We start from the raw sequence: 22,059 nt of genomic DNA, 5'->3' as shown, positions 1-22,059 counted from the left end.
AAAACACAGTGATCCATACATTCCTGGCCTGTCTTATCCCCATCCAGCTCTGTCAGTGGAGATGGGTCAAGCGGGAGTCTGTGATGAGGTAGGGGTTTGGGAGGGTCTCCTCACTGACACAGAGTTATTTGGCTTCATTTGGAGCGAGGGATGGGGGGATGACAGGGCAAGCAAAACAAACAGGAGAGGTGTGAAGTGATCCCCGGCGAGGCGCTGGTCAGATGAGTGAGAGGAATTCTGGGATGGATAGGAGGCGACAGGAGGGGAGGGGGGGGGGGCACTTCTACACACGTGTGCTCATCAGGGTTCACCAGGCAGTGGGAGGGTGTAAAGGACGCCGCAATTTCCTGACATTTTTGGCCTTCACCTCGGGAGAGAAGAGGGTAAAAAGAAAAAGAGAGAAAGAGGGAGAAGAAAGAATAGGTTTTCAAACCTCCTATAGCTGAAGGGTAAGATAACAGCGACCTAAAGTTCTGTTCAAACAAAGCCCGGTGACACCTCAAACGTGCCCCGCATTCACACACACACACACACACACACACACACACACACACACACACACACACACACACACACACACACACACACACACACACACACACACACACACTCTATAGAGCGCTTCCTTCCAAGGGCGTGTAAAAGGGAACTATTAGCCTCTGGCTGACAGTTAGAGCTCCATGTTTTCCCACATTATTCATGGAGGAAGTAAATAAACAAACTAATCAATCAGTTTGACAGAGAGGTTGTCTTGTCTGTCTGAGAAAAAAGTGCATCTGTGCAGCTCAACCCGTAGATAAGCCATAGACACTATTCACAGGAGGGATGCCTAAGTCGATGTGTTTCAACTTTTATGTTGCTTTCTTCATTTATCCACACCTGACATCAACACTACAGTATGAATGTGGAATAAGTGTCTATTTCCTGTATTGTTTGTGATTATTTGCTTGTGTCTGTTCAATGTCATGTTTTCACATAACTGCAAAACATGAATTTGCTATAAAGTTACATTTCTAAAAGATTTGACAGAAAGAGAGCGATTGAGAGTAAACCGGTTTATCCAAACACCACATCCAGCATGATTCATCCTTCTGCATGAAAAAAGTCCCAATAACAAAAGTCATGGAACCTAACGTCCATCCATCCCATTCTTACGGTGTTCCCAACTGACATGAACACTTCGGGAATGTCGATTCGGAATGCAAACAGACATCCATCACTGGAGGCTGTATATCATTAACCCCCATACTATATACCCTCCCCATCTCTGAGGCTGTCTAATTGTTGGGGATTTAACCTCTATTGTTTTTCAAATCCATCCCTTTTTCATGTGGACAAGACTTGATTCTTTCAGCACCATAACTCACTCTCATGGCGGGTTTCCCTGTGATACCTCTAAGTCTACTGATGTATTTTATCACAGTGTTGACTTAAATAATCAGATTTAATTCAATGAACATTTTAATTCAATGACATTTATTCATCAATTATATTTATTAATTCATTTATATTCATGCCACAGTGCTCCCCATATGTGTGCGAAGCTCCACTATCAAAAGACTACTGCTAGTCTTTTACCCCGATTTTCAGAACCGTAGCAGATTTTAATAAGGACCAAAATGAATAATCCATCTTACTCCCAGGTGAACCCTTTTACTCTGGCTTTTTATTAAAAATGATTTGCTTTACTTGGAGAGCTAATGAAGACCTCTGAGTCAGAGGCCACAGAGGATTTCCGAGGCTCTGTGTGTGTGTGTGCGTGCGTGTGTGTGTGTGTGTGTGTCAGAGGCCACGGAGGATTTCTCAGGCGTAGCTGAATTAGGGTCAACAAACTAGCAGGAATTCGCTAATGGATTCACTGCAGCTTTGAGTAGTTAGTTAAGCCAAAGTTGAAATGCCACTCAAAACCCTCAATACGCACAATGTGTATTTGGGTCTATAGCTACTGCAGAGCCTAGAGTAACCAACTTTATTTCTGTTGAGATTTTGCAAGTAGTTCTAGTTTCCAAGTTTAAAAAAAAAAACAGTCATAGAATGTTAGGATTTACTCTAAATTATTAATTCAATATTATGTCCATTATTTAATGGCAGGAGACTTACTATACTGATGCCTTAAATATTATGTCAAAACAACTTGTCAAAAAGCTGTGAAAAATGCATCAGTGTGGACCTCTAGGCATCTAATTCTGAACTGTACGTGTGCATCCGGGACATGTGGGGCTCTGAACGTCTCTTGACTCCTTTGATTGTACCAACTGCCAACGCTACCGACATGGAAAACTGAGAACTCTCTCTGTGCCTCCTTCATCATCTCAATGTCTTCTTTTGCATGTCTTTTTTTCTCTCTCTTTTTTCCAGGCTGGTCTTCATCTTTTTGACTCATGCTCGTAACTGCTTGATTCTCTCCCTCTTTGCTGCTGCTAACTTGATGGCCAAACTGTCCACATCTCTCCTGTTACTTTTCATGTGATGTTTTTAATGGAGGTTGTGGAATATGATATGGTTCCAGTTTTTATTTCTAGAAGATTCTAGGAATGGAGTCTACATCTGTGTTTTTTATTTTTGGAATCGAGTGAGGATTGAGTCAAGCTTCTTGCTTATGTTCTCGAGAACGTTTACAAGCCTTAGGGCTCAGACACACCAATAGCATTTGCTGGCCGAGAGTACTTTAACACCTCTGAACGTAATTTGCGAACCGAGTGAAAAATAAAACAGAGCGCGCTGAACGATCGGGGGACAAACGCTAGATCGACATTCGGTGTGATGTGTGAGAGCTGGGCAGACGTAGTATGCAGAGGCACACAGTCTCTCTCGCTCTCTCTGTCTCTGTGATAATGAAGTTACCAAATACAGTGCTTTACCTATTATATATCAACTCCTATGAACCATCTCGTGCTTAGCTTGTAAAATTATTTAAAGTCTGGCATATCATAACTCAAGATAATTCAATGAAAACTAAAACCACGTAACTAATTTCTGTTCGCTCCTCCAGTGACATAAATACACACCATGCAGCTACACTAAAGTGACAGCAATTAAGGCCCTCAGTTATTTATTGTTCAACGGGAACCTTTGCTGGGTAGCTCTTGGACAGAATAAGCCCTTTAGCAATACAAGAGGGTAGAAGAGTACAGAGTCTTGCTTTTATATGAGAAACTCGATCACTTCAAATGACTCCCAGGTGAGACCATTGCGAAGGAAACCGAGAGCAACCGGCCATTTTGGCCCAGAAAGAACAGTGCCCAGAGCCTAGATATATGGCTTCACCCCTCATTGACTAGAGTGTAAACACAGAATGCATTTTGATTGAGGGTCTAGGCCCTAAGTGACTACTTTTGGAAGGTGCATCTTGTTTGTTTCTCCAACACATTTGTTGGTAGAGCTATAATAATATCACATTTTGGTACAGTGTCCGGGCGTGGCCCAAGGCCCACCATGCTTAGAGTTTATTGGATAGGGAACCTATTGTTGATACCACGCAGATGGTTGGGCCTAAATCCCATGTCGTATAGATAGCCAAGGTGGGCAAAAAGGTAGAAGCTCTCTGGGTGGTCTGGTTACGGATCGAACAAACACAGCACGTCAAATATTAGTTGAGTTGATGAAGAGTTTGATACGCTGGCTGCCATGGTACCCCTTTTAGGAGGTTTGTGGCCAAGTAATATTCAGATGCTGTGATAATGGTAAAGAAACTAAATCATTGACACCAGCCTTTGATCTTTGGTTATGATGCTTTAAAAATCTGACGATAAAAGGAGTGTCTGAAAGTTATTCTATTGAGAGAAATACCAAGCTTAGTGCAGCAGGGTACCATATTAGTACCATTACTTTCATCGTAATTCACACAGTAACATCAGCCAGTGTGTAATTACTTCAGTGAGTTGAACCATGAGGAACACGTTTTACAAACAGAACAAAAATGTGTCTTTGTCAAAGGAAAGTCTTACTTTCAGTTAGAATAACATGTAGAAGTTATTACGTTCTCCTCTCCGTACGTCTTGCACTGTAGAACTGTATTAACCATAAATAACATTATGTTAGGGATTAAAAAAATAGGGTTTCTCATAACTTCTCTGGAAATGAAAAATAAAGTAATATTTTTGTTGCTGTTGTCAATTATAATGACTTACATGTATTGTGTTGCATGTAAAATGGCAACTATATAGGAATAATATTATCTGTATGCCCATAGGCTCTTGTCTTGGCCAAAAGTGTGACATCCCTAATGTTTCCAATTTTTTTTAATCAATAAAATACCAAAACTTATGAAAACCCAAATTGAGATAGACATTCCCTGTATCAGATAAACATGTAATTGAAAAAAGGCCTGAGTCATGTAACATTATTTAATCTCTCCTCTCCACACATTTTTTTCCGGCCCACTAGAAACCTAATTATAATAGAACACAGACATGGCTCGGGTTGGGCCTTATCCAACAGCCAACAAATTATTCTTATAGGCACCGAACGCACAAACCCAAACTGAGGGGGAGCATTGCAGTTCAAACTTCAAATGCAAGCTTTATGGTAAACGATTGGCAGAGTTAAACAATTCTCACATTGAGCAATGATCGTCTCCTATGAAGAGCGAGCTCCGTTGAAATGCCTTCCATCACCCTTCCCCGTTAACCAAGAACATTTTTCACTCTTTTATGTGCAACTCCCTCCTCAAAGTGTGTGTGTGTGTGTGTGTGTGTGTGTGTTACACTAGTAGGGAACTCAATCCTAGCTCCATCTGAGCCTCTCCAAGGTCTTCATATAGAGGAACGAAACATTTATATACAGGACCAAGTCCCTCAACCTTCAGAGCTCCTCAACTGGCTTAGTACTTTAATGGGTTGTAAAAATCCTGGGTTCCCCAGGCTCATATAAAAAGGCCTATTCTCTCCCAGACTGCTCCTTTAACTAGCTCATCTTGAGGACCAAGAGAAGCACTTTCTCCCCACTTCAAGTATGTGTCAAAGAGGTCGGAAGGAGCTAGCCTTTCGCTAGCCCCTGTAACTAGCTCATCATGAGGGGCTCATTAGCACTTTCTCTGCAAGTGTGTGTGAATGAGGCCTGGAGGATGGAAGGAGTTAGCCTTTTTCACTAGCTAGTGTCCCTATCTCACCCAGCCATCTGGAGTAGCTGTGAGGAAGGATAGCAGGTTAACATAGCTACTTAAGTGCTAAGTGGACACACACTTAAAGCTTAAACTCTCACCAGGTGGGTCCCCAGCAGGCTGTAGCATTACATTTACATTTTAGTCATTTAGCAGAAGCTCTTATCCAGAGCAACTTACAGTAGTGAATGCATACATTTCATGTATTATAATTTTTTTTGTACTGGCCCCCCGTGGGAATCGAACCCACAACCCTGGCGTTGCACACACCATGCTGTCGTTGCAAACACCATGCTCTACCAACTGAGCCACAGGGAAGCCTTCAGAAAGGGCAGGAGGAGAGAGACACCATTGTAAATACAACCCATATTTATGTTTATTTATTTTCCTTTTTGTACTTTAACTATTTGCCCATCGTTGCAACACTGTATATAGCTATAATATGACATGAAATGTCTCTATTCCTTTGGAACCTTTGTGTGTAATGTTTACTGTTAATTTTATATTCTTTATTTCACTTTTGTTTATTATCTATTTCACTTGCTTTGGAAATGTAAACATGTGTTTCCCATGCCAATAAAGCCCTTTGAAATGAATTGAAATTGAGAGAGAGAGAGAGAGCATGAGCGAGCGAGAGCGATAGAGTGAGAGAACGAGAGAGTCAGAGAATGAGAGAGAAAACGAGAGAACAATCGAAAAAGAGCGGCCCACCTGCAGACCATGTGCGGAGCAACTTGATTTACTGGCAGGCTTAAGCTGTGGTTAGTGGGGCAGACGCTCTTAAAAACACTGTGCTAGCTCTCAGAAGCTCTGAAGAGGGCCGCACTTTGCCCTCCCTAATGCCTCCCCCCCCCCACTCCCCTCCGCCCTACTGACAGGCTCTTAAATTTACGTGCCTGAAGACGTGCCCGATTGGCCTCGACACTTGTTTATAGGTTGTGTAAGCCCCCCTCCCCTTTTTTCTTTGTCTCTCCCTCTCTCTCTGTTTTCTAGCCTCCAACACTCCCCACCTCTCCCAGACAAAATGAGGCAATGAAACCTGGTGACAGATTGGCCTGAAAGTGGTAATCGTTACATTCGCTTTAAAGCCCGCCGGCCTGATAAGGGGAGAGGGCTACGGATTCCCCCTCCGTTGTCTGATTAAGATAAGCGAGAGTAGCAGCAACAGCTACTGACTCACATAATACAGACAAATAGAGAGAGAGAGAGAGTGAGAGGTCATGATCAGACGAGCTCCTGCATTTTTCAGCATGTTCTTTAAAAAAAGATAGATTTAGTGTTAGATAAACTTAGATTTTTTTGTCAGGAACATATACAGGATGCTACCCTCTACAACATAACCTTCACTCCAAATCAAAACTCAAAACCTACAACCTGATTTTGGACGGAATTACGGAATCACCTGGAAGGTTTACAACTACCAAAAATTATTATTCCAACGCTATACAGCAAATGTTCTGGAAAACAACAGAAACCTGAAAACACCATCCAACCAGGAACTGAGTGAGTAATGTTTAGTCTGAAGCTATATTTTATTTCCAAAAGCCAAGAAGAAAAATACATGACATTACTTTAGAAGGACTGAATGCTAAATTAAGGCTGCCAAGCTTGATACAACTTCAATTAGCACTGACGTGTCAAGTGAGAGGTGTCAAAGCCCTTTAGCCCAACAATGGCAGGAGAGTCGCACAGTCTACTCCAACCAAATGGAGAGGCCTTAGAAGCTGCATCCTGCTGTTGAGGTAACTAAAATACAGAACCCTGTGTATGTAAAGAATAAGGCAAGAAAAGATCACAAAATGAAGCTCCTTATGGAAAATCAAGAGATACTTTTTGCTGACTATTATAAAAATGGGAACATCAGCAACCTCATCTTCCACACAAACCATCCCCTGGTGTGGCACAGTGCTATATTAGCACACTGTTAAGAGGGGGGGTGTTAACGAAGGGTGGAAACTCAGGATACTAGACAACGAGGACTCGGAGTCAGCTAATATAAATCTCTATAAGTCTGGAACAGTATTGGTACAGGGCAACCCCAAACAGTTTCAACTGGACTTTCACCTAATCAAAGAATTAGCCCAGCAGGAGAAGCTCTCCCTTGAGAAAGATACCCCCACCCCGACAGACCAGACGTCTTCATTATATAACCCCACAGACGAGCAACCCCAAGCGGAAAGTCAACCTCCCAGCACCGAGTACTACTCCCTCATTGAAATGAAGGATACATTTACCCAGCTGGAGGTAAGGCAGGTGGAGCTGGAACAGCAGGTGATTACACTCCAGTCAGCACAGACCCAGACAACAGTCCAGCACAACAACACCCCCTTAACCAGACCCGGAGAGCTGGAGGTGGAGAGAGACATCTGCACTCTGGACTGTGGTGCGACAACTTCAACAATATAAAAAGCAAGAGCAGGAGAGGAACAGAGCACTAGAGGAGAGGATTAGACTGCTGGAGGAGAGGGTGAGGGGGATGGCGTGTGACAGAGAACAACCCACTAGAGAGGTGGCCACCACCACAGAGAAGCCAGCAGAACAGCCCACCTCAGCTCCCGACAAAAGTCTCGACACCACAGCAGAACAGTCCACCCCAGACCCTGACCATAGCATCGACATCACAGCAGAACAGTCCACCCCAGACCCTGACCATAGCATCGACATCACAGCAGAACAGTCCACCCCAGACCCTGACCATAGCATCGACATCACAGCAGAACAGTCCACCCCAGACCCTGACCATAGCATCGACATCACAGCAGAACAGTCCACCCCAGACCCTGACCATAGCATCGACATCACAGCAGAACAGTCCACCCCAGACCCTGACCATAGCATCGACATCACAGCAGAACAGTCCACACCAGACCCTGACCATAGCGTCGACATCACAGCAGAACAGTCCACACCAGACCCTGACCATAGCGTCGACATCACAGCAGAACAGTCCACCCCAGACCCTGACCATAGCGTCGACATCACAGCAGAACAGTCCACACCAGACCCTGACCATAGCGTCGACATCACAGCAGAACAGTCCACACCAGACCCTGACCATAGCGTCGACATCACAGCAGAACAGTCCACACCAGACCCTGACCATAGCGTCGACATCACAGCAGAACAGTCCACACCAGACCCTGACCATAGCGTCGACATCACAGCAGAACAGTCCACACCAGACCCTGACCATAGCGTCGACATCACAGCAGAACAGTCCACACCAGACCCTGACCATAGCGTCGACATCACAGCAGAACAGTCCACACCAGACCCTGACCATAGCGTCGACATCACAGCAGAACAGTCCACACCAGACCCTGACCATAGCGTCGACATCACAGCAGAACAGACAAATGAAGAACCCCAAGCCCAGGGGATCTCGCCCCCTCTGAGCACCCCCCCGTCAGCCACCCTGATAGCCCTCCTGACAGCCCCCCCACAACCACTGAGGACATACACAAGACACAGATTGTACTCCTTATGGACTCAAATGGGAAATATATACAAGAAAAAAATACTTTTTCCCAAAGACAGAGTGTCTAAACTCTGGTGTCCAAACACCCAGCGCGCCCTAGACCTTCTGTCTGAGGACCAAGAGGTGGTAGTCCCACAAGAGCTGGTAGTCCCATTCACCAAACTACTAGGTGATAAACAGGTAAGGGACTCAGGGTGTATGCTAATTTAGTATAACCAACCAAAAAAGGCCTGTGGTGTTGATGGTATCCTCAATGAAATTATAAAATATATAGACAACAAATTCCAATTGACTATACTAAACCTCTTTAACATCATCCTTAGCTCTGGCATCTTCCCCAATATTTGGAACCAAGGACTGATCACCCCAATCCACAAAAGTGGAGACAAATTTGACCCCAATAAATACCGTGGGATATGCGTCAACAGCAACCTTGGGAAAATCCTCTGCATTATCATTAACAGCAGACTCATACATTTCCTCAGTGAAAACAAAGTACTGAGCAAATGTCAAATTGGCTTTTTACCAAATGATCGTACGACAGACCACGTATTGACCCTGCACACCCTAATTAACAAAACATACAAACCAAAACAAAGGCAAAGTCTTCTCATACTTTGTTGATTTCAAAAAAGCCTTTGACTCAATTTGGCATGAGGGTCTGCTATACAAATTGATGGAAAGTGGTGTTGGGGAAAACATACATAAAGTGGTGTTGGGGGAAAAACATTATAAAATCCATATACACAAACAAGTGTGCGGTTAAAATAGGCAAAAAACACACACATTTCTTCCCACAGGGCCGTGGAGTGAGACAGGGATGCAGCTTAAGCCCCACCCTCTTCAACATATATATCAACGAATTGGCGAGGGCACTAGAAAAGTCTGCAGCACCCAGCCTCACCCTACTAGAATCTGAAGTCAAATATCTACTTTTTGCTGATGATCTGGTGCTTCTGTCATCAACCAAGGACGGCCTACAGCAGCACCTAGATCTTCTGCACAGATTCGGCCAGACCTGGGCCCTGACAGGAAGTCTCAGTAAGACCAAAATAATGGTGTTTCAAAAAAGGTCCAGTCGCCAGGACCACAAATACAAATTCCATCTATACACCGTTGCCCTAGAGCACACAAAAAAACTATACATACCTTGGCCTAACCATCAGCGCCACAGGTAACTTCCACAAAGCTGTGAACGATCTGAGAGACAAGGCAAGAAGGGCATTCTATGCCATCAAAAGTGACTGACCCAAACTTAAGGAAAGCTTTCACTATGTACAGACTCAGTGAGCATAGCCTTGCTATTGAGAAAGGCTGCGTAGGCAGACTTGGCTCTCAAGAGAAGACAGGCTATGTGCACACTGCCCACAAAATGAGGTGAAAACTGAGCTGCACTTCCTAACCTCCTGCCCAATGTATGACCACATTAGAGACACATTTCCCTCAGATTACACAGATCCACAAAGAATTCAAAAACAAACCCAATTTTGATAAACTCCCATATCTATTGGGTGAAATACCAGTGTGCCATCACAGCAGCAAGATTTGTGACCTGTTGCCACAAGAAAAGGTCAACCAGTGAAGAACAAACACCATTGCAAATACAACCCATATTTATGCTTATTTATTGTCCCTTTTGTACTTTAACTATTTGTACATCGTTATAACACTGTATATAGACATAATATGACATTTGTAATGTCTTTATTCTTTTGGAACTTCTGTGAGTGTAATGTTTACTGTTCATTTTTATTGTTTATTTCACTTTTGTATATTATCTACTTCACTTGCTTTGGCAATGTAAACATATGTTTCCCATGCCAATAAAGCCCCTTGAATTGAATTGAGCGAGAGCAAGAGAGAGAGAGAGAGAGAGAGAGAGAGAGAGACTGGCTCATAGCCTGTATGAATCAACCAAAATACAAAAGCTTCTCATAAAATCTTGTACCTAATCTCAACATTCTCTGGTCATTAGATCCAGTCATTTAGTAGAGTTCCAGTTAAAAGCAGAGGCTAAGCAACATTCACATAACATTCCCACCATGGGGAATGAGAATACACATTGTGGTCTGTAACACCAGTGTAACCGCTTATACCCACAAAACCTCAAATTGCATAGCTCAAATTGAGACCTTTGATGATTCTCATAGTGACAAGTGACACTAGAGAGATGGAGGGAGGGGTCATTCTGAAGGACAATTACGCCCGCAGGCTAAAACCCGGCATCACTGGCTGAAACCCAAAGTCATTTTCTGAAACCCAACATCATTGGCTGAAAACCAGTAATTTGCTGAAACCCCGACATCGTTGGTTGTTCTATAGGACATACTGTAAACATTCAACACGGAACACAGCCCATGGGATGCACACAACCAGACCCAAGTCACATAGTTCTGCTTCCCTGGCAACAACGTCTCATGGAGCTTAGGGGCTTGGTGACTAAAGGAAAGATTAATAGAGAAGTTCTGGTATTGATTAGAATATAGGATTTGCGTCATGTGTGACATATTGTTATGGTAACCACGCCATGCCTGGATATGACAGCACAAACAAACACAAGGAAAGACTTTGCCTATAGTTTACCATTATATATTATCACTGTTTATCTGTTATTGAACACTTTATTAAACTTGATATAGTGAGTTTAGTTGGCAAGATAGACCAACTGTGGGTTTAGTTGAAAATAAAGACAGGGGGTTGGGGTTAGCCTAGTGCAGGCCAAAAAAAGTTGCATTCCTGAAGCATATGTCTTAGATAGACTCCCCAGGCAGAGAGGAAATGTGACAGCCATTTTGGTTCCAGACTCAAACCACTGATTAATAAAAAACAGCCAATCAGGATTATCACTCCAATTTAATCATCTAGTAAACACAGTCGCCTACTCTATTCTCCTTCTTTCCCACAAAAAAAGAGCTAAGGATTCCCAGCAGTCAATGTCAACTAGTACTGTATTCCAGTTTGAATATGCTGAGTGTATGTTGTTCGTGTGTTCTTGCAGCGATGGCACTGCAAGTCAAGCTTGTTGTGTTGTGGACCCAAGTAAGTCCTGTCACTCTTCCTGCAGCAAGCCTCACAAGCTTCACTGTCTCTTCTGTCCTCGACGCTCACGTTTCCAACCCTGTTGTTACCACCACCACTGCTGTTGTTGTTTTGTACTGTATCTGTGCTCTCTCTGTATATGGGTGTTACGTGTTTTTGTGTCCCCACCCACGCCAAACATGTGTTCTCTTACCTCTTCTCTTCTGTTCCTCACAGCATGTGATTGCCATCCCGTGGGTGCTGCTGGCAAAACCTGTAACCAAACCACGGGTCAATGTCCCTGTAAAGACGGCGTGACTGGTATCACGTGCAACCGCTGCGCTAAAGGCTACCAGCAGAGCCGCTCGCCCATTGCCCCCTGCATAAGTACGTGGAACCCAGCCTTTCCTAGTTGCCTGAACTTGCCTCACCAGCCACATATGACTTTTGCCCATTCCATCTCTATGCTTGAAACTTTCATGCACACCTCCACAAAGAAAATTGTCAACTTACAAAAAGGAACAAACTCACTCAACCAACCAACCACCAACCCCCCTCCCAACCAACCAACCACCCACCCACCCTCTCCCTCCCTCCCTCCCTCCCTCCCTCCCTCCCTCCCTCCCTCCCTCCCTCCCTCCCTCCCACCCCCCCACTCTGTCCTGGTTTGAAAAACACACTACATGGCACAGAATCCTACTTTTCTTCTTTCTCTCTTCCATTGGTTTCCTCAGACAAGCGTTTAGTCACAGTGTTCTGACCAACCGGTAAATCTGAAAGCTAAAATAAACAAATCATCCCCCAGAATCCTCTGTGAAGCCTCAACCTCCCCATGTTGACAGTCCCCATAAATCCAACAGTGCCAAGTCCAGAGCCTAGTTAACGAACACCAACTCTAGGATCCACCAGTGTCCCTCATTGGCTAAAAAGGGAAAAGGGCCAATGACCAAGGGCAATCGGCATTTGTTTTCAGACCCCAAAACAATACATTTTAATTGCTGCTTTTGGTCAATAAAATGATGATTTGGAGGTTAAACAAAAGCTCTTATGAAATTAATTGTTCCGAAGGGATATTTTTGGCCAATGTCCAAACCAAGGGGATAATTAAACCTACAAACTCCATTGGAATCTGATATCTTTCATTTTCCTGGGAAAGTCACGCCACTCAGTCGGAGGTGTGAAACTTGGAGATGCTGAGGTTCCAGCGATCAGATCGGATCAACACAAATATTTAGTTTCTTCAATAATTGCTAAATAATCTTTTTTAAAGCCCTTTCCATTAACATTTAGCGATACTGAAACCTCTTGCCAATTTCAGTTTTAATAGGGAGGGATAAAATGTCATATCTCTGACTTCATATACTTTCCAATGTAGAGGGCCATAAATCAGACCATACGAGTTGATTATGAGAAACAGGCTCATTAATTATTATGTGATCTGGCACGCGTGGCTGAATCCTGATCGGCTATCAGGGCTTGGCAGGTCGATTAGCAGTTACACAGAGTAATCAGTAGGGAGTAAAAACCCCATGGCCTCTGGCAGCAATTTTTCTTCTTGTCACAAGACAGACGCTTTGATTCTTAATGAGAAAATAACAAATTAGGCCTGTATAAATGAAACAATTAAGGGAAAGGGGATACCTAATCAGTTGTACAACTGAATGCATTCAACTTAAATGTGTCTTCCGAATTTAACCCAACCCCTCTGAATCAAAGAGGTACGGGGGGCTGCCTTAATCGACGTCCACGTCATCGGCGCGTCCACGTCATCGGCGCCCGGGGAGCAGTTGTTGTTGAGGGTTAACTGCCTTGCTCAAATGCAGTACGGCAGCGACCTTTTGGTTACTGGCCCAACACTCATAACCACTAGGTTACCTGCCGCCCCTATGATTAGTAAACTTTTAGATTCCTAATGTTTATATACAGTATACAGTACTGTATACTATACTGCCCGATTGGGATAAGTCCTGCAACCTAATCCAATCAGAGGAGTTGATCAAAAGACTTGATTCTTTCTTCCTTTACCACGCAGAATCTTCATCTATGCATGACGGTACACTGCTATTGTACTCTCTTTTCCTTTCCTGTGTATCTTATCTAGCTTGCCACCCTTTCCTTTTATCTATGTGTTCTCATACAGCTGTATCTGTGCTTCTCTGTCCTTGCTTCCCCTCACTGCTTACTCACCTGTTTCGGTGGTTTTATCCCCCTTTTGCCGCCAGTGTAACAAAATGCATTATGTTTTATATCTACATCTAATGTTACCATCCTGCTCCTTTGGAGATAATAGGAGCTCTCTTTATGCACGGCTTACTTCAATGTCAACTTCCTGCCTCTGTGAATAGCCGACACGAGAGGGTGAAGTAGAGCTGAGAGAATGAAGTCTTGGATGTAAAACCGCAGATACCTCGTCGTGGGGGCGAATAGAGGCGTGAGGGGAGAGACGTTAACAGATCTCACACCCCTCCTGCTATCGTCCCCTCCAGATCTTAAGATTGCATCTCGCTGTTCCCCTTTGATCTGATCTGCCAGGTAGCTCCACCTGTATGGCATTCATTTTAGGAAGTCCTCCGTTCTCAGACTTCCTAATATGGATGCTGTACAGCTGAGAGGGTAAATCTCTACAGGCGAAACCTAACCAGTAACCATCCCTTCGTACGGTTACCCCACACAGCACGTCTACATCTACTGAAAAACTGTAGATGGTACACTAATACTAAAGCTTGTCTGCTGGAAAATAAACGCTCTTATTGTATACTCTTGTCTTATTTTACATAACTCTTTCATCAAAATAACAGTTGTCTTTAATCCTATGGCAAATGTATTAAAACATAATGAAGCTCATTTTTGTCTGTGTTTGTGCGGTGTTTTTACCTGGAAACAGAGATTCCCGTTGTTCCTCCAACAACCACAGCCAGCAGTACAGAGGAGCCAGCAGGTGAGTGGCTCCAGTCTGTCCTTATCTCTCTGCTTGTGTGATCCTAATATTGCTTGTGTGATCCTAATTCCTCTGCAAGATGGGATTATCAGAACATGTTCTTGAGACTTATTTGTTGATATCAAACTGTTTAAATGCCACTGGCTACACCTGTGGCTACTCATAATGCCTGTAGCTAGGATTTGGTTTACAGTGTGTATTTAGGCTGAACAGAAAACAGAAAGAACCGCTCTCCCTCTCTTCCATCCCCACCCCTTCTAACTAAACATTTCCTTCACGTGAAATGTTAGTTAGAACGAGTACAGTTTAAATTGGATCCCCGTTGCCTCCCCCCTCGCTGGAAGTTCATAAATATTAAATCAATTAGCCGTTGCCTTGGGATGTAGCTCCTTTAATCTTACACTCTTCATCCAATTAACTGTGTAACTGGAACACAGTGGGGTGTAACAGGAACGCAGTGGGGTGTTGGCACGGCAACGCTCTGGGCCATGATATTGTTGATCTGTTGATTTTGTCTCTCTCTCTAAGAGGAAAAGAGAGGGAATATGGTAGAGAGAGGAAAGGAGAGGGGATATGGTAGAGAGAGGAAAAGAGAGGGAATATGGTAGAGAGAGGAAAAGAGAGGGAATATGGTAGAGAGAGGAAAAGAGAGGGAATATGGTAGAGAGAGGAAAAGAGAGGGAATATGGTAGAGAGAGGAAAAGAGAGGGAATATGGTAGAGAGAGGAAAAGAGAGGGAATATGGTAGAGGAAAAGAGAGGGAATATGGTAGAGAGAGGAAAAGAGAGGGAATATGGTAGAGAGAGGAAAAGAGAGAGAATATGGTAGAGAGAGGAAAAGAGAGGGAATATGGTAGAGAGAGGAAAAGAGAGAGAATATGGTAGAGAGAGGAAAAGAGAGGGAATATGGTAGAGAGAGGAAAAGAGAGGGAATATGGCGTTCTGGTGCTAATCAGGGAAGCGAGCTCTTTCTCGAATTCAGGAGAGAGGATAGGAAAGGAGAGGGAAATTCTTCCAAATTATACAGTGTGCATCACTCTCCCACCAGCTACTGTCAAAACACAGCAGTACTGTGTATATATAATTGAATGGACTACTTCCTTAGTTAAATCTTGTTAATTAACATGGAGATTAAATGGAATTTGATGGCACTTTTATATAAACACCTGTTAAACTTGAATATTAAGCCAGAGACATGGTATGTGATATAAACTATTCAGGAAAGAATGTAAAGAACCACATTACAAATGAGCAAAGATGACAATGAAGATTTGTCACGAGTTAGTCAACGCAAGAACCTGTCAGGGGGCAACGCAGGCCACATACTTATCCCTTGCCCCTAGCTTGTGGAAAAGTGTAGTCATAGTGGTGTTCCTCTCTCAGACAGCGAGAGGAATCGTAGCGTGCGAGAACACCTGGCAGCTGTTCTCATTTCTCTACTGCTGCTCTGACAGATCAGATTGACAGGGAAGTGAGGGTACTGCTGGTGTCGGAGAGTAAAGCCCTTTTTTTCTCTTTCCATCACTCCTCTTCTCTTCTCTCCCTGTTTCATGCTTTTTTTTGTAATATCACCAAATCAATACAACAAGTATTGACCTTACTGTGAAATGCTTACTTACAAGCCCTTAACCAACAATACAGTTAAGAAAAGAGAGTTAAGAAAATATTGACTAAATAAAACTAAAGTAAAAATGTAACACAATAAAATAACAATAATAAAGCTATATACAGAGTACCAAGTCAATGTGCGGGGATACAGGTTAATCGAGGTAAAGGGATTATGCATAGATAATAAACACCGAGTAGCAGCAGTCCGGGTGGCCATTTGATTAATTGTTCAGCAGTCTTATGGCTTGTGGGTAGAAGCTGTTAAGGAGCCTTTTGGTCCTAGACTTTGCGCTCCGGTACCGCTTGCCATGCGGTAGCAGAGAGAACAGTCTATGACACTGGAGTCTTTGACAATTTTTTGGGCCTTCCTCGGACACCGCCTAGTATATAGGTCCTGGAAGGCAGGAAGTTTGGCCCCAATGATGTACTGGGCCATACGGACTACCCTCTGTAGCGCCTTATGGTCGGATGCCGAGCAGTTGCCATACCAGGTGGTGATGCAACCAGTCAAGATGCTCACGATGGTGCAGCTGTAGAACTTTTTGAGGATCTAGGGACCCATCTTTTCAGTCTCCTGAGAGGGAAAACGCGTTCTCGTGCCCTCTTCACGAGTTTGTTGGTGTGTTTGGACCATGATAGTTTGTTGGCAAAGTTGACACCAAGGAACTTGAAACTCTCGACCCGCTCCACTTCAGCCCCGTCGATGTAAATGGGGGCGTGTTCTGCCATCCTTTTCCTGTAGTCCACGATCATCTCCTTTGTCTTGGTCACGTTGAGGGAGAGGTACGCACCCCTGGGGGGCCCACATGTTGAGGATCAGTGTGGCAGATGTGTTGTTGCCTACCCTTACCACCTGGGGGCTGCCCCTCAGGAAGTCCAGGATCCAGTTGCAAAGGGAGGTGTTTAGTCCCAGGGTCCTTAGCTCAGTGATGAGCTTTGTGGGCACTATGGTGTTGAATGCTGAGCTGTAGTCAATGAACAGCATTCTGATATAGGTGTTCCTTTTGTCCAGGTGGGAAAGGGCAGTTTGGAGTGCGATTGAGAGTGCGTCATATGTGGATCTGTTAGGGCGGTATGCGAATTGGAGTGGGTCTATGGTTTCTGGGATGATGGTGTTGATGTGCGCCATGATCAGCTTTTCAAAGCACTTCATGGCTGCCGACATGAGTGCTACGGGGCGGTAGTCATTTAGGCAGGTTACCTTCGCTTTCTTGGACACAGGGACTATGGTGGTCTGCTTGAAATGTAGGTATTACAGACTCTGTCAGGGAGAGGTTGAAAATGTCAGTGAAGACACTTGACAGTTGGTCCACGCATTCTCTGAGTACACGTCCTGGTAATCCATCTGGTGATCTGTTTAAAGGTCTTGCTCACATCGGCTACAGAGAGCGTGATCACACAGTCGTCCGGAACAGCCGGTGCTCTCATGCATGCTTCAGTGTTGCTTGCCTCGAAGCGAGCATAAAAAGGCATTTAGCCCGTCTGGTAGGCTCGCGTCACTGGGCAGCTCATGTCTGGGTTTTCCCTTTGTAGTCTGTAATAGTTTGGAAGCCCCGCCACATCTGACGAGCATCAGAGCCGGTGTAGTAGGATTCAATCTTAGTCCTGTATTGACGCTTTGCCTGTTTGATGGTTCGTCTGAGGGCATAGCGGGATTTCTTATAATGCATCTGGATTAGTGTCCCGCTCCTTGAAAGCTGCAGCTCTAGCCTTTATCCCTGTGCAGATGTTGCCTATAATCCATGGCTTCTGGTTGGGATAGTACGTATGGTCACTGTGGGGACGACGTCGTCGATGCACTTATTGATGAAGCCAGTGACTGAGGTGGTATACTCCTCAATGCCATTGGATGAATCTCGGAACATATTCCAGTCTGTGCTAGCAAAACATTCCTGTAGTGTAGCATCCGTGTCATCCGTATTGAGCGAGTCACTGGTTCTTCCTGCTTTAGTTTTTGCTTGTAAGCAGGAATCAGAAGGGTAGAATTATGGTCAGATTTGCCAAATGGAGGGCGGGGAGAGCTTTGCACACGTCTCTGTGTGTGGAGTGAAGGTGGTTGCCTCTGGTTGCACATGTGACATGCTGGTAGAAATTAGGTAAAACTGATTTAAGTTTGCCTGCATTAAAGTCCCTGGCCACTAGGAGTGCCGCTTCTGAATGAGAATTTTCTTGTTTGCTTATGGCCTTATACAGCTCGTTGAGTGTGGTCTTTGTGCCAGGTTCGGTTTGTGGTGGTAAATAGACAGCCATGAAAAATATAGTTTAGTCTACAGCTTATTATGAGGTACTCTACCTCTGGCGAGCAATACCTCAAGACTACCTTAATATTAGACATCGCGCACCAGTTGTTATTGACAAATAGACACACACCCCCACCCCTCGTCTTACCAGACAAAGCTGTTCTGTCATGCTGATGCATGGAACTGTATATTATCCATGTCATCGTTCAGCCATGACTCGGTGAAACATAAGATATTACCGTTTGTAATATCCCATTGGTAGGATAGTTTCAAACAGAGCTCATCCAGTTTATTCTCCAGTGATTGCATGTTGGCGAATAGAACGGATGGTAAAGGCGGGTTACCTACTCACCGATGTATTCTCACAAGGCAACCCGATCTGCGCCCCCTGTATTTCCTTATTATCTTCATGCGAATGACGGGGATTTGGCCCTTGTCTGGGAGCAACATAATATCCTTCACATCAGACTCATTAAACACAACATATTTGTGCAGTTTGAGGTGTGTAATTGCTGTTCTGATATCCAGAAGCTCTTTTAGGTCATAAGAGACAGTAGCATCAACATTATGTACAAAATAAGTTACAAACTAAGTTACAAACTATGTAAAAAAAACACACAAAATAGCACAATTGGTCAGGAGCCCGTAAAACGGCAGCCATCCCCCTCCGGTGCCATTCCTTTTCCCCTCATGGGTAGTATTTCAAGTTGGTTCCTCCTGCTTCTCTCTTTCCATCTTGTCTAGGTAGGTTTAAAGGTAGACTCTCCTCTTCTGTTCTCCTCTCTTCTTTTCCTCTGTTCCATGCTTTTTTCTCTTAATAACACTAAGGGGGTGATGTGGGAGTTTGGTTTTGTGGCACGGTCTGTCATCGTTGGTGTGAACACATTACTTTCCCTTATGGAGCGTGTTTGAGGTTGAGTGAGGGAAGAAAATTAGCTGTTTTTCCCTGGCCGAACTAAACAAACTGTGGGTTCTCATTTGTTGTATCCTGAACAGTGAACACAGAGGTTTTCAAAAGGCCTCATAAGTGAATCACTGACTGGTCAAGAACTCTTGATTTTCGACATCGCTTGATCATTTGCCGTAGTTCTCGCTAGTTCAGTCGTCCCTGGTTCTCTGCATTTGAGTGAGCATTAAGGCGTAGGTGTTCTTGCGGAATAAGGGCTAAAGAGCTCCAATTATAATACTATTGACTAACCTGTGTCATCGGACCAATGTAAACATCATTATAGAGGTAACGTATAATGATACTGACCACGTAACTCCGTATAACGTAATCACCTGGGGGAATTCCTGTACATACAACTTGAATGGGGCGACATACTATGAACATTCTATAGAAATGGGAGATGTTGAAATCAAGCAGATTGCAAGGTGGGGCACTTTGACTGACAGATTGTATCGGTCACGTCAGATTCCTGGGTAGACGGACAGAGGTCCGGCGGGACCACCCAGGCTTCCAAACCAGAGGATGCATAGTTGCATACATTACTGGGTCTGGACTGAGCCAACCACTGGATGGCTTAGTACGTGGACAAATGGGATCTCATCCAATACATGATTGGTGACAGATGTGGTTGTTCCTATCAGGGCTACCTCACCACCAGTCCCCCAAACGAGTGCCTATGTCGTTAGTGAAGCATATGTATACACTGAAAAATTATATAACATGCAACAATTTCAAAGATTTTACCGAGTTGCAGTTCATATAACAAAATCAGTGAATTGAAATAAATTCATTGGGCCCTAATCTATGGATTTCACATGACTGGGAATACAGATATGCATCTGTTGGTCACAGACACCTTAAAGAAAAGGTAGGAGCTTGGATCAGAAAACCAGTCAGTATCTGGTGTGACCACCATTTACCTCATGCAGCACCACACATCTCCTTCTCATAGAGTTCACCAGGCTGTTTATGGTGATCTGTCGATTGTTATCCCACTCCTCTTCAACGGCTGTGTGAAGTTGCTGGATATTGCCGTAAACTGTAATACATTGTCGTACACGTCGATCCAGAGCATCCCAAACATGGTCAATGGGTGACATGTCTGGTGAGTATGCAGGCCATGGAAGAACTGGGACATTTACAGCTTTAAGGAATTGTGTACAGACCCTTGCGACATGGGGCTGTGCATTATCATGCTGAAACACGAGGTGATGGCGGCAGATGAATGGTACGTCAATGGGCCTTAGGATCTCATCTCTGTGCATTCAAATTGCCATCGATAAAATCTCAGACGATGCCGCAGGTGAAGAAGCCGAATGTTACATGTGGTCTGCAGTTATGAGGCCGGTTGGAAGTATTACCAAATTCTCAAAAATTACGTTGGAGGCAGCTTATGGTAGAGAAATGAACATTACATTCTCTGGCAACAGCTCTGGTGGACATTCCTGCACTCAGCATGCCAATTGCACGCTCTCTCAAAACTTGAGACATCTGTGGCATTGTATTGTGTGACAAAACTGAGTGGCCTTTTATTTTAGAGTGGCCTTTTATTGTACCCAGCACAAGGTGCACCTGTGTAATGATCATGCTGCTTAATCAGCTTCTTGATATGCCACACCTGTTAGGTGGATGGAACATCTTGGCAAAGGAGAAATTCTCACTAACAGGGATGTAAAGAAATGTGTGCACACAATTTGAGACAGATAAGATTTTTGTGCGTATGAAACATTTCTGAAATCTTTTATTTCAGCTCATGAAACCAACACTTTACATGTTGCGTTTATATTTTTGTTCAGTAGAGGGAGATAGAGAGAGATATGCAGATATATACATAGTTTTATCTAGATAGAGAGACTTTAAGTGATGAGTCATGAAATTATTACTACTTTGGTTTGTAAGGTAGGACTAAAGGAAATGAATAGGAACCGGCATGCTTGGGGTGGGCTGATTATAGGCGAGGCTGGACAGCTGTGCAGCAGGTGCCTCCCCCCTACCTCAACCCCATCGGACTCGGTTGAGGGAGGTGGGGGGGGTGGGGGGGTATTCATTTGTCTCCAGCGACGTGTTCTGGGTTCCCCACCTCCCCGAGCACATGGAGGGGTGGAATGCATGGCGAATACCTCGGAAGGCAAGGCCCAGACAAAACACATATTGTGCGGTTAGCACACGGATAGTGAGTAGTCACTCCCCCTTGGTCGTCGCCTGACAGAGATGTCTGTAGAGCAACGGAATGTGGAGGAGATTATAACAGCTGAGCTGCCCACCATGATATCAACCAGGGACCACAACCAGGGTGGTATTCATTAGGCACGAAATGGAAGAAAACAGTCAGAACCGTTATAAAACGGGGAGTTACTGTCGAAAGTCATCAAATGAGAAGCGTTCGTTTTCGGTTACAAAACGTTTTGGGACGCTGTGCCCTTATGAACATGATCCAGGATATGGGCCACAATGATGATGATGAAAATGATGGCTGGAAGGGTTCAGGATTTGCGGTGAGACCCTCCCTGGATATTTGGGACATGAGTCTCTCTCTGGTCCACGCTACACACCCTGTTAATACTCTCTGCTGCCTCACTGGGCTTTAGTGTTCTGTCATGGGATTTTATTACCTGCTCCGAGTTGAATATGAGAGAGAGAGAGAGAGAGAGAGAGAGAGAGAGAGAGAGAGAGAGAGAGAGAGAGAGAGAGAGAGAGAGAGAGAGAGAGAGAGAGAGAGAGAGAGAGA

The 22,059-nt window shown here is 44.2% G+C and overlaps 1 protein-coding gene across 1 annotated transcript in view; it reads left to right on the top strand.

The window, feature by feature from the left end:
• The window catches only part of ntn1a (netrin 1a), an 85,831-nt gene that overhangs the window by 44,792 nt on the left and 18,980 nt on the right, over positions 1 to 22,059 (top strand). The window contains exons 4-5 of the mRNA XM_014175033.2: positions 11,835 to 11,984; positions 14,482 to 14,535. Of these exons, the coding sequence (XP_014030508.1) occupies positions 11,835 to 11,984; positions 14,482 to 14,535 (204 nt within the window). The remainder of the gene's footprint in view (positions 1 to 11,834; positions 11,985 to 14,481; positions 14,536 to 22,059) is intronic.

This window comes from Salmo salar, chromosome ssa02 (assembly GCF_905237065.1).
Source record: "Salmo salar chromosome ssa02, Ssal_v3.1, whole genome shotgun sequence".
Lineage (NCBI taxonomy): Eukaryota > Metazoa > Chordata > Actinopteri > Salmoniformes > Salmonidae > Salmo > Salmo salar.
This window is presented reverse-complemented; position numbering and strand designations above follow the sequence as displayed.